At 50.4% G+C, this 13,144-nt stretch overlaps 1 protein-coding gene across 3 annotated transcripts in view; it reads right to left on the bottom strand.

Annotated features, from left to right (window-relative positions):
• Positions 1-534: 534 nt before the first annotated feature.
• FAM193B (family with sequence similarity 193 member B) overlaps positions 535-13,144 on the bottom strand; it is a 46,827-nt gene continuing 34,217 nt past the window's right edge. For 2 of the 3 annotated variants that reach the window (XR_003943067.1, XR_003943068.1), the window contains exons 7-11: positions 10,603-10,836; positions 9,071-10,001; positions 8,322-8,397; positions 1,817-2,295; positions 1,468-1,556 (exon numbers count right to left, since the gene is read on the bottom strand). Coding sequence is in view for 1 of the 3 variants with exons in the window: in XM_030211437.1 (XP_030067297.1) it covers positions 1,460-1,556; positions 8,322-8,397; positions 9,071-10,001; positions 10,603-10,836 (1,338 nt within the window). In the remaining 2 variants the exon portion in view is untranslated. Of the gene's footprint in view, positions 1,557-1,816; positions 2,296-8,321; positions 8,398-9,070; positions 10,002-10,602; positions 10,837-13,144 lie in introns of all 3 variants that reach the window. The other variant, XM_030211437.1, reaches the window with a different exon arrangement.

The raw sequence follows: 13,144 nt of genomic DNA, 5'->3' as shown, positions 1-13,144 counted from the left end.
CGACACAGCGCCTGCAAAATGCTCAGCTGCTTGGCACACAATTTTCTGATTCAAAGTTAGGTCATTCTTAAATATGCGTTATTTGTGTACTAAGATATTAGATATTTACAAGTTTATAAGAATAGCCATTTTGATCTTGAAGGATAGAAAGCAGAGCAGTTTGAAATTTTAAAGGGAAATCTGGAAAAAGCAATGGGCCACCCTGCTTAGTGGTGGAGCTGCATGCTACCATGTAGGAGATCTGGGTTCAAATCCTGGCCTGGGTTTCTGCTTAAGGGACTGAACGGGCTTCACAGTGCTGAGGATATGATACTTAGAGCTCTACTAGGGAACAGCATTCTGGCTAACGAACTGTAACAGCTAGTGGCCACACTCAGGATACAGGGTATAGCAGGCGCCAGAAGGGATTGGTACAGCTATGCTGAACAGAAAAGGCTCATGGCTCTGTAGTCCAGAAAAGACCAGTTTCTCTGGTGCAGAATCTTCCCAACAAACTAAAGAAACAGGACAAAACCACTTCATCTGTCTCCAAATTTCATTTTATCATTGAGAATGTAAGGTTTTCACAGTATCAAAAGTAAATAATAATAATAATAATAATTAAAAAAAAGAGTGAATCTAATATACACTTGGCTAACACAGTACAGGAGTAAAACCAACAGTCCATGGAGGAAGGACTCCAAGAAGCTCCAAGACAGCAGAACCTCACTGTAGAACCAGGGCAGCACCAGTAACCATCTTTAACATTATTTCAGGTTGCTTTTGTCATCGGCCAATAACATCATTATTTTGGTTTGTTAAAGAGATTAAAAATGTTTGCTTATTAGCTACATGGTCAGGTACTGGGAAAACTGTGCTGAGGAACTAGACACAGTCCACCATTACTGGGGCAGGAAGAGAACCTCCTCAAGTGCTAACATTCAAAGACAGCAGGACATAGAGATTGTTGCTTTGGTCCCAGCAGGGCCCCTTCTAAGAGCAGTTCAGGATCCTCACAGAGGGGAGGAGGAATGGGGTGCAGGCAGAGAAAGACAAGCAGGGAGCGAAGTTGTCTTTTCTCACTTGTTAAAATTACGCAAACATAAAATATTCAAGCTACAGAATGGTTTGCTGAGGGAGAGAGAGTGAACTTTCAGGTCTGAGGTTAGAATGAAACAGGTCCCAAATGAAAGGCAAGAAAGTAAAGAGCTTTAGGACTTGCTGGGAGGAATGATGAAAAGAGAGTTTCTCTGGAAAAATCCACTGAAATAAACACTCAGGAACTGGGTTGTACCGGTGTGTGGGTTCAAATTGGTACAAAAGATGAAAACACTTGCCAGTCAGGGTCCCTGCAAGTTCTGATCCACCAATGCTATTACTTAATCTGCTATCACAGGGGGAGGGGGAACGCTGGCATGAAGAGCAGGGAGGCGTGGCTTCTGACTTCGCAATGCCAGCGGCATACTAGTCCTTTCTGACCTCACTGCGCCTGGCTGGAAGTGGTTTTCTTCAGACTGAAATTGGTCCAGTTCACAGCCACTTTCTGCCGGGTCTGTTTTGCAGAATCTAGACAAAACCTATGGTTAAAAGACAGGAAAGAAAGGATTAGATTCAAGACTCAGTAGTCTGTGCAATGCAGGGGAAACAGTCCTCCAGATAACAGTGCTATAAAGGCACGAACAGCCAAACGTCTCCAGCAGCTGAGAAAGTCTGCAGAAAAACCCTAAGTGCAAGGAGCTTCCAATCACCTTGTGCAATTTCTAGAACCCAGAAAAATGAAACACACTCATATGCACAGTCACTTCAGACACAGAGTGACAAAATGTTCTTTTCTCACCTCCCTGAATCAGCACAATTTTCTTCCACATCTCTCTTGTGCATGCATCTGTGTGACTGTCCATGGTCTACCAGCAGTAAGTGCTTCATGCACACAGAACTTAAGCAGCACAGTTCAAGCTGCTGGGGAGGAGGGCTAAAGAGAAACAAGGGGGAGATTGGCAGGCTGGGAAATAAAGAGGATGAGATAAAGTGGGAAAGTGGAAAAGCTAGAATAGGAGAGAAGAAAGAGGGGCCAAATGGAAGAGATAAAGAAATGAGGAAAGAGGGTAAGCAGATGAAAAGAAGCAGAGAGCATGCAATAAGTGTTGGAGTAGATTAGTAAGATGAGGAAGCCTTCCATTTGCTGATGAGCAGTGACTGCTGTCCAATGGCTGGAGACAGAAAAAGCAGTTTGGGATGAGAAGCGAGATTGGAGAATAGACAAGAAGGGGGAAAGGGGACAAGCAGTGAATGGGTACTACAAGTAACAAAGAAAAGCTGAAGGAATGAGAGGAAAACAAAGACAGGATGGAAAACATGGAAAGAAGAATGGAAAATGGTTAAATTTCCATTTAGTCAGGAGTGAATGATTCCTCTCCATTCCTAGACCAAGTTCCCTCTCTGGACAAGGCCTGGAGAGGAGTCTACATCAAGATGGTGAAATTAGATCTTACCTGCTAATTTTCTTTCCTCTAGACCCTCCAGACCGGTCAAGACGCGTGGGTTATGTACTCCTACCAGCAGAGGGAGACTGAGAAAACACTGAGCTTTGAACACTGCCTATATAACCTGTGCAGTACATACAGTAGCCAGTATGCCACTCACAAAGCAGAGTAACAAAAAACACAACTTGAACTTTAACTAGCAACCCTGTACATGGCTTCCGCCAACTGCAAGAACAATCACTGTTTCTTTTATTTGCATTGTAAAGACTGTCAATTCGTGCTTCCACAGGTGGACTATCTGCAACGCCACACCTGCACCAGACCCAGACCAGCCAAAAACTGGTAACAAGAGTCTGAGATTATGACAATCATCAGCTGCCAAGAAATGCTCACTGAAAAACTACCTCCTGGCCTACAGTATATCTGGGCGGGTCCTTGACCGGTCTGGAGGGTCTAGAGGAAAGAAAATTAGCAGGTAAGATCTAATTTCACCTTCCTCAGCGACCCTCCAGACCGGTCAAGACGCGTGGGACGTACCAAAGCAGTAAATACCTTATGGGCGGGATCTACGAAGGCCAGAGGTCAACACTGCTGCTCCAAAACTCGCCTCTTCCTTCGCATGCACATCAATCCTATAATGCTTCACAAACGAATGCAACGAAGACCAAACCGCCGCCCGACAAATATCTGAAGGCGGAATCATACTATTCTCCGCCCAGGAAGCCGCAACTGCTCTGGTAGAATGAGCAGAAAACCCCTTAGGAACCTCACGGCCCTTCACCAAATAGGCCGACGCAATCGCCTCCTTCAACCATCTTGCTATAGTCGCCTTGGACGCCGCTGCGCCCCTTTTAGGGCCACCATGAAGCACGAACAAACGATCCGACACTCTGAATTCCTGAGTTCTAGACAGATAACACCGCAAGATGCGACGAACATCCAACTTCGCCAGCCGACGCTGTTCCGAATCTCCCTCCAAGTTACCTAAAACAGGTAACGAAATGACCTGATTAACATGAAACTCTGATACCACCTTTGGCAAAAAGGAAGGCATCGGCCTCAAAGACACCCTTTCCTTGGAAAAAGACAGAAAGGGCTCTCTACACGACAAAGCCTGCAATTCCGAGACTCTCCGAGCTGAGGTAATAGCTACCAGAAAAACCGCCTTCAAGGAAAGATCTTTGCAGGAAGCCGCAACCAAAGGTTCAAATGGAGGTCTGACTAAGGCATCTAAAACGAGATTCAAATCCCACGGGGGAACCAACCGCCGACGAGGCGGCCGCAACAACTTCACACCCTTCAAAAAACGAACAACCTCCGGAATAGAAGCAATGGACTTCCCCTGAACCTTCCCCCGAAAACATGACAACGCTGCCACCTGAACCTTCAAGGTAGCCAAGGCCAGACCCCTGTCCAAACCATCCTGCAAAAATTCCAACACCTCTGCCACCGAGGAACGAAAAGGCATCACCGTCCGCTCTGCACACCAGTGCTCAAACAATCTCCAAACGCAAACATACGCCAAAGAGGTGGAGGTTCTGCGGGACTTCAACATTGTATCAATGACTCTGGCAGAAAACCCTTTCTTCCTCAACCTGTGCCTCTCAAGAGCCAAGCCATAAGCGAGAACCGAGCCGGGTCTGGCATAACTATCGGACCTTGACACAAGAGTACCGTTTCCGACAACTGAAAGGGCTTCGCGATCGCCAACCGCACCAGATCTCCGTACCACGGTCGACGCGGCCAGTTTGGAGCTATCAAAATTACCCGGCCTGAGTGCCGCTCGATGCGCTGAATTACTCGACCTACCAACGGCCACGGAGGAAACACATACAGCAATCCCTGTGGCCAGGGTAACAGCAGAGCGTCGAGACCCTCCGCACGCGGATCTCTCCAACGACTGAAAAACCTGGGGACTTGGGCATTGCGCGCCGTGGCCATCAGATCCATAACTGGCATACCCCAGACCGACACAATTCGGCCGAACACCGCCTGATGCAGAGACCACTCTCCGGGATCCAGAGTATGCCGGCTCAAAAAATCTGCGTCTACATTGTCCACCCCGGCCACATGAGCCGCCGAGAGCGCCTGAAGATGACCTTCCGCCCAGTGGCATAACAGTGCCGTCTCCTCCGCGACCGCCTGACTCTTTGTGCCCCCTTGCCGATTGACATAGGCCACGGCTGTGGCATTGTCGCAGAGCACTCTGACTGCCTTGTGGAGAAGCATTGACTGAAAACTCTGAAGAGCCAACCGAATGGCCCGAGTCTCCAACCGGTTGATGGACCACCTTGCTTCCGCCTGGGACCACCGCCCCTGCGCTACCTGACCGAGACAATGCGCTCCCCATCCTAGCAGGCTTGCGTCTGTGACAAGAACCACCCACTGAGGGGACTCCAACGGCATTCCCTTCTCCAGATTGCAAGTTCTGAGCCACCAACGGAGGCTGCGGCGGACAACCGGCGACATCGGCAGCCGTACCTCCAACTCCTGCGACAGGGGAGCCCACCGACTGAGGAGAGAGGACTGAAGCTGACGCATGTGCGCCCGGGCCCAAGGAACTACCTCTATGGTCGCCGCCATCATCCCCAGAACTTGCAGGTAAGCCCGGGCCGTCGGGGACGGCAGTGCAAGAAACCGCCGAATCAGGTCCTGCAACTTGCTGATTCTCGGGGGAGGCAAAAACACTTGACCCGACCTCGTATCGAAGAGAACCCCCAGATACTCCAGAGCCTGCGATGGTACCAACTGACTCTTGCCGAAATTCACCACCCAGCCCAGAGACTGGAGAAACTGTACCACACGCGACGTCGCCCCCTCGCTCTCCGCAAGGGACTTGGACCGAATCAACCAATCGTCTAGATACGGGTGCACTAAGATACCCTGCCGGCGCAACGCTGCCGCCACCACCACCATGACCTTGGAAAAGGTGCGGGGAGCTGTTGCCAGACCGAAGGGCAGGGCACAAAACTGAAAGTGCTTCCCCAAAACTGCAAAGTGAAGAAAACGCTGGTGCGCCGCTCGAATGGGAATGTGAAGATACGCCTCCGTCAAGTCCAGAGAAGTTAGAAACTCTCCCTGCCGGACTGCAACAATGACCGACCGCAAGGTCTCCATGTGAAAAGAGGGAACTTTGAGCGCTGCATTGACTCTCTTTAGATCCAAAATAGGCCGAAAGGCATCCTCCTTCTTTGGCACCACAAAGTAAATTGAGTAACACCCCGAGCGTTGCTGAGCGGGCGGAACAGAAACCACTGCTCCCAGACTGAGAAGACGACGCAACGTGTCTCGTACTGCTGCTCTCTTGAGCCTCGAGTGACAAGGGGACTCTAGAAACCGTTCGGGCGGAGAGGTCTCGAACTCCAGGGCATAACCATCTCGAACCACTTCGAGAACCCACTGATCTGATGTGGACCCAGTTCTGGTAAAACTGACTCAGCCGAGCTCCTACACGCACCAGAACCTGGGTCCGCACACCTTCATTGGGCAAGCCGCCCCGAGGGCTGACCTCCCCCGAACGAGCCCCGGCCTCCGCGACGACTCCCGCGAAAGGACTGGGTGCGCTGGAAGAACCTACCTCTAGAAGCCCCACTAAACCTACCAGGCCTATACCGTCGAGCCTCACTAAGTCTACCTCGAGAGGAATTACCCCTAACTCCCAGCTTGGGACGAAAATCCGGGAGTCGAGGCACCTTGGCCTCACTAAGGCCTTTCACTAACTTATCCAACTCGTCGCCAAAAAGCCTAGAACCCTTGAAGGGAAGAGAACACAACTTAGCCTTAGAGGCCGCATCCGCGACCCAACCTCTTAACCAGAGAGCCCTACGCGCTCCCACTATCATAGCCATATTTTTAGCAGACGCACGCAACAAATCATACAGTGCGTCAGACAAAAAAGACGAACCCATCTCCAACTTGGCTAAATCCTGTAAACCCGAGGTCCCAAACTCCCCGGGATCATCCAGGAGCTTCTCGGCCCAGCGAAAACACGCCCGCGCCACCAGGCCCCCACACACCGAGGCCTGGAGAGCTAGCGCCGACAAGTCAAAGCTTCGCTTAAGAAATGCTTCCAATCTCCTATCCTGGGGTTCACGGAGTGCGGCCCCACCATCCACTGGAATAGCCGTCGCTTTAGTAACCGCTGTCACCACTGCATCTACCGTAGGAGCCTTAAGGGAATCCCTATCCTCCTGCGGCAGGGGATAAAGTCTCGCCATTGCCTTAGAAACCTTACACGGCGAATCTGGCGAATCCCATTCCTGGGAAATCATCTCCCTGAGATCCTTGTTCATAGGAAAGGTCCGAGCTCTACGCTGAATGCCTTTCACCAAGGGATCCTGCCCAGATTCACCTGAAGCCACCTCAGGATTAAACTTAAGGGTAGCTGTGACCTGATCAATGAGCTCCGAAAGCTCATCCCTATGAAAAATCCTAACTACTGAGGGATCTTCCCCAGGAAGGGAGTCCACCGGATCTACCGGACCCTCAAACCCCTCAGACTCTCCCCCGTCACTAAATGGGCCTTCCGTGCCCACCTAAGACAGACATTCCTCATCCTCTGTCCACTCTATCCGGGGTCTTTTAGGCAGCATGGGACTAACCCCCTCCACTCCCTGGGGGGGGCCCGATTTCCAAGCCTGGAAAAGAGTCCAAACAAACTCTGGAGGGAAGCTAACCCCTCCTGGACCCTCATTAGGCACTTTGTGTGTCCCCACTGGAGCAACTGGCTCAACCACAGAAGCCTCTGCACATCGCGCTGAATTCAAAATGGCGGCCGTTCCCGCCGAAACTGAAAGCGCCGCTGCCGGACCCGCTTGAGTTGCCGCTGCTAAGGGGGCCGCCGATAACGCTGGGACTTCCGCGGTTAACTCCGGGGGAACTGCCTCCACACGTTTGGGCTCACCGCACAACCGACACTGACCACCCGGCGATTCGATGCCCCGGCGCGAGCACGCGCGACAACGGAGTAGTTTGCCCGCCATAACTACAAAGGTAAAGCCCGCGCTTTCCCTTACCGGCCCCAATGTCAGACAGGCTCCAGCAACACTGCTCTCTCGCTACTAAGACGGAAAAGAACTCCCGTTCGTTCCGTATTAAATAAATAAATATATCTCCCTTAAAGAGACAGGAGACAGGTCTGGCAGCTGAAAATTGCAAGGCTCTCAAGGCTGCAGTACACAGACAGCAGCCGAGGCACAAAGCTGCCAGTAACCCAGTACTGGAGAGCAGCACAGGGGGAGGGACCCGCCCAAGCAGGTGTGACAACCCAGGGGGAACTACTGGGCCCCACCGGACCCAGGGCCCCGAAGCACTTTTTTTTTTTTTTTTTTTTGGCAAACCACGTACAGGGTACTTAAAGGATAAAAATCCCCTGAAAGAAAACCAAAATCCTGAATCCCTAAAATCAAAGCTACCTCACCAGACTATTGAAGACTGCACAGGCTGTCCTTCTACCTCTGCTGAGACTGAGAAAATACTGGCTACTGTATGTACTGCACAGGTTATATAGGCAGTGTTCAAAGCTCAGTGTTTTCTCAGTCTCCCTCTGCTGGTAGGAGTACATAACCCACGCGTCTTGACCGGTCTGGAGGGTCGCTGAGGAATTATTAATTATTACACCTTTGAAATACTTACCAAAAACATCCTAGTGTGACTTACAAAATTAAACCCTTAAATCCCTCTCCTCAGCCATTTCCCTTCCTTTCTTGAGCTCAAGGGCTTCACCTTACTAACATCCCAAGTACCACTGACCCCCAATCAGAGAGGAGAGTCAGACTCTGCATCAGCTCTTGCTACCTTTCAGTCCTTCTGCTTCACCTTAGCTCATGCCAAAACGTCTGAGCCTGGCTTTTCGCTCACCTCTTAAAGTATTCCACTTCTCTATCAGTCTCATCCATCTCTGCACCATCCACATCCTTAGGCAGAAAAACATCATCTAGGCCAGTGAAAGGAGAAAAAACAAGCTTTGGATAAGCACAAAATAGCATAGGATACATTTCCCCTATCCAATTCCACATTATGTTCTTTGGGCGTGTCCCTATTTTCAATTTCTGCAGAGAAATTGCACATTTACAAGAGAAAATTACAGCTGAAAGCAAGTGGAGGGTACAAGTAGGAAACAAGCTTCCAAAGAGCCTGCAGGTTGCGGGGCTGGAGGGAGGCGAGCCTCCAATGAGACTACAGGTTCTGGGGCTGGAGGGAGATGAGCCTCCAATGAGACTGCAGGTTCCGGGACTGGAGGGAGATGAGCCTCCAATGAGACTGCAGGTTCCGGGACTGGAGGGAGATGAGCCTCCACTGAGCCCACAGGTTCCAGGGATGGAGGATCTGGTAGGACTAGGTGGGAGAAGAGTTCCCAAACAGTCCCAGAGGATGGACGGTGAGCATTTTCTTTCCTCAGGCTCTCAGGAAGCAGAGGGAAGATTATTTTTACATTGCACCTACAAGCCTCCTGCTCCCTAGCTGGCTTAAGAATTACCTATTTCCTCTCCTAAAACCATTGCTTTAGATTCATGAATCCCATCCCTCCTCCAGACTGCTGCTCAAAGGCTCCATATTGACTACGCTCTGAAAACTAAGAGCAGGGATGAGGCTGGATGGGCACTCACCGATAGAGCCACTGCATTTCTCCGTCTTCTTCCTGCTCTTCCTGCTTTTGCCTTTTGATTGTGGTGATCCTCCTCCTCCTGGAGCACGTCGGGGGGCATGGGGCCATTCTTCTCCTCCTGTAGGCACTGTGACAGCCTCCCAGTGCACCTGCTCATTTCTCTCCCCATTTACTTCTATCTCAGGTCTGGCATTGCCCTCCTGGCTGAGGCCCATCTCTGGAGAGTTATTTATTGTCTGCATTTCAGAGGCTGCTCTGGGTGGCAAACTCTCCGCCTTGGTCAAGTACCTCAGCATTTTCTTTGCCTCGCTCTTTTTAACTGCACAGTTCTGCTTCTTATTCCGTTTCTGCTGTCCCACTTCAGGCATTTGCTCCCATAGCTTTGGTCCTTGTCCTGCTGCTGCTTCCTGGCTGTTCTGGACAGAATTTGCCTGCTTCTGGGACTGAACCCAGATCATTCTGGACAGATTTGGCACAGCACTCAGCCGCTTCACCACACCATTTTCTGTCGCTGACTGGTGTGCTACAGGTCCAGCCTCCTCTGCCTTCCATGCCTCCAGCTCTTTCTGCTGCAATGTGTGGTGGCTAGAAGAACCCAGAGTTAGAGGAGAAAGATCAAGGTCAATCTCCTGGAGATCAGAAGAGCCATTGAGATGAGAGAGTCGGTTTTTCTGCTCCAACACAGCAGCTTTCTTGGGGAAGTCACTGACATCCAAGTTGAGGTCACAAACGCTGAAGCTAGCCCGGATGGAGTCCTTTATAGTGTTCTTAATCTCCTCGAGCCGGCTGCTCAGAAAGCTGTTAACTCGGTCTAGCTCCAGCTGTGGCCAACGGAGTTTGTCTTCCAATTCTACCTCCACATCCTCTCCCACAGATGAACTGCGCTCGGCCCTTTTCTGTGTCTCTGCCTCCAGCTGAGCTTTTTCCTTCTCCTGCAATACACAAGAGCTATGAATGTCCCTAAACTTCACTTCTATCGTTCAGGTTCTATTAGGAAGATAAATGATGGCAGAAAAAGGCCAGCTTGACCTGTACAATCTGTCCAGAAAGACGGCTAGGATTGTGCCTGCAGGTTAATCCTCCCCCCCCCCCCCCCCCCCCCCCCCCCACCTTTAAAGACTTTAGGGTTATAACTGATGCCTGGTGCAGTCTACCTTCTTGATGCCCTTTTTTTTTAAAATGTGAAAGTCACTTAAGATTTACTGTGAGTAGAAATACTCTCTATGCTTTTATTCCATCTTCATGCCATATCGGGAACCTCTGTGTTTTCCACACCTTTCTAAACTCCATCACTGTATTTGACCCCACTACTTCCCACAAGTATTTCCTGATGTTGCTTTTCAGGTTCTCTCCTCACAACTTCACTTCATGGTCTCTTGAACAACATCTACCCCTAACGCTACTTCCTGGATATTGATTTCCAGATGTGGACACTAGTCCAGCAATGAAGCTGAGACCTTCCCCCTCCTCTAGCCCACATCCCAAAACAAGCATTGCAAAACTGCATGATGCATTGCCCTCTGGTAGTCTCACCTTCCTCTTCTGCTTGTGCCGGGCCCGTTTAGCAGCCTTGGCACTGTTCACTGCTTTGGGCTCGGTGCTGTTGATATAATCCAAGAGCTCATTCACATCCCGGTGATCCACAGCCGGTTCTCCTGAAGGGCCATGCCCCAGCTTTTGCGGAAGCTCCTCTTTTCTCTTGGTCAGTCGTGAACGCAGCTTCTCCCGAATCTCAGCATAATTCCGGCTTGTCGGGGCAGCAGGTGGCTGGGAAACAGAAGCATACATATTAATGACAACCCTGAGGGCATCTCGCAAGCAAAGGTGAAATTAGATCTTACCTGCTAATTTTCTTTCCTCTAGACCCTCCAGACCGGTCAAGACGCGTGGGTTATGTCCTCCTACCAGCAGAGGGAGACTGAGAAAACACTAAGCTTTTGAAGCCTGTATATATAACCTGTGCAGAACCTCCACTAGCCAGTATACCCCTGACAAAGCAGAGAAACAAAAAACACTAACAACAACTAGCAACCCTGTACGTGGTCACAGTAAACTGCAAAAACAAGAAACATCTTCCGCTTGCTCTTACGGAAACATGTTCCTTTGCCTTTGATAAAACAGTTGGGCTTCTACAGGTGGACTATCAAAGAAGAGCCCCACCTGTCCCGGACTCCTATCACAAAACAGAAATAAACAGTCTGCAATTAGAGAAACAACAATTTACAGCAGCCAAGAATTATCCAACAAACACACCTCCTGGCCTCCAATACAGACAGGGCGGGCTCTTGACCGGTCTGGAGGGTCTAGAGGAAAGAAAATTAGCAGGTAAGATCTAATTTCACCTTCCTCAGCGACCCTCCAGACCGGTCAAGACGCGTGGGACGTACCAGAGCAGTAACTAACTTATGGGAGGGACCTACTAAGGCCAGAGGTCAAAATTGCTGCCCCAAAGCGCACCTCGTCCTTTGCATGCACAGGAATCCTATAATGCTTCACAAAGGAATGCAACGAAAACCAAACCGCAGCCCGACAAATATCTAACAGAGAAATCATACTATTCTCCGCCCACGAGGCTGCCATTCCCCTAGTGGAATGAGCAGACCAGCCCCTAGGCACCACAGGACCCTTCACCAAGTAAGCAGATGCAACCGCCTCCTTCAACCACCGTGCTATGGTCACCTTAGGAGCCGCTGCACCCTTCTTTGGGCCACCATGAAGAACGAACAAACGGTCAGAGGCTCTGAAGTCCTGAGTTCCAGAGAGATAACAACTCAAAACTCTCCTGACATCCAGCTTGGCAATACCACGCTGCTCCGAATCTCCAGCCATATCACCCAACACTGGCAGAGAGATGACCTGATTAACATGGAACTCGGAAACCACCTTGGGCAAAAAAGGAAAGCACCGTCCGCAACGAAACCTTTCCCTCAGAAAGGACAAAAATGGTTCCCTAAAAGACAAAGCCTGAAGCTCTGAAACACTCCGTGCTGAAGTAATCGCCACCAACAAGACCGCCTTTAAAGATAAATCCTTACAAGATGCCGATACCAGAGGCACAAACGGAGGCCTGATCAAAGCATCCAAAACTAGCTTCAAATCCCACGGAGGCACCATCCGTCACTGAGGCGGACGCAGCAACTTAACACCCTTCAAAAAACGCACTACCTCAGGCACAGACGCGAAGGACTTTCACTGAAGCTTCCCACGAAAACATGACAAAGCTGCCACCTGAACCTTCAGTGTAGACAAGGCCAGACCTCTATCAACACCATCGTGCAAAAATTCCAAAACTTCCGCCACCGAAGAGTGAAACGGCCGAACTCGATGGTCTTCACACCAGTGCTCAAAGATTCTCCAAACCCGGACATACGCCAAGGAAGTGGATCGTCTACGGCAACTCAACATCGTAGCAAAGCCACTGGATGAAAGCCCCTTCTTCTTCAACTTGTGCCGCTCAAGAGCCAAGCCATAAGCGAAAACCGAGCCGGATCCGGCATGATTATCGGGCCTTGACACAGAACTGATCCCAACAAAGGCAGGGCCGCCGCCCCTGCCAACCGCACCAGGTCTCCATACCATGGTCGACGCTGCCAATCCGAAGCTACCAGAATCACCCGACCAGAGTGATGTTCGATGCGCTATATTACTCGACCGACTAACAGCCACAGAGGAAACACATACAGTCACTCCCGAAGCCAAGGCAACAGAAGAGTGTCGATTTCCTCCGCTCAAGGGTCTCTTCAGCGACTGAAAAAAAAAATCTCTGAACTTGCGCATAGCGAGCCGTTGCCCTAAGATCACCGAAAGTCCCCAGACCGACACAACTCACTGGAACACTGACCGAAGAAAAGACCACTCTCTGGGATCTAGAGTGTGCCTGCCGAGATAATCTGCATCTATGTGACCTACCCCGGCCACATGCGCTGCCAAGAGAGCCTGAAGATGAGTTCAACTGCGCCGCCAAGGCTCTTTGTTCCCCCCTTGACGGTTGACATATGCTACTGCCATGGCATTGTCACAGAGCACTCGGACTGCCTTGTGGCGAACCACCGACGTCAAGGCCTGGAGTGCCACC

The sequence above is a fragment of the Microcaecilia unicolor genome, chromosome 8, assembly GCF_901765095.1.
Source record: "Microcaecilia unicolor chromosome 8, aMicUni1.1, whole genome shotgun sequence".
Classification (NCBI taxonomy): Eukaryota; Metazoa; Chordata; class Amphibia; order Gymnophiona; family Siphonopidae; genus Microcaecilia; species Microcaecilia unicolor.
Note: the sequence above shows the minus strand (reverse complement) of the source record. Positions and strands in the feature narration are given on the sequence as shown.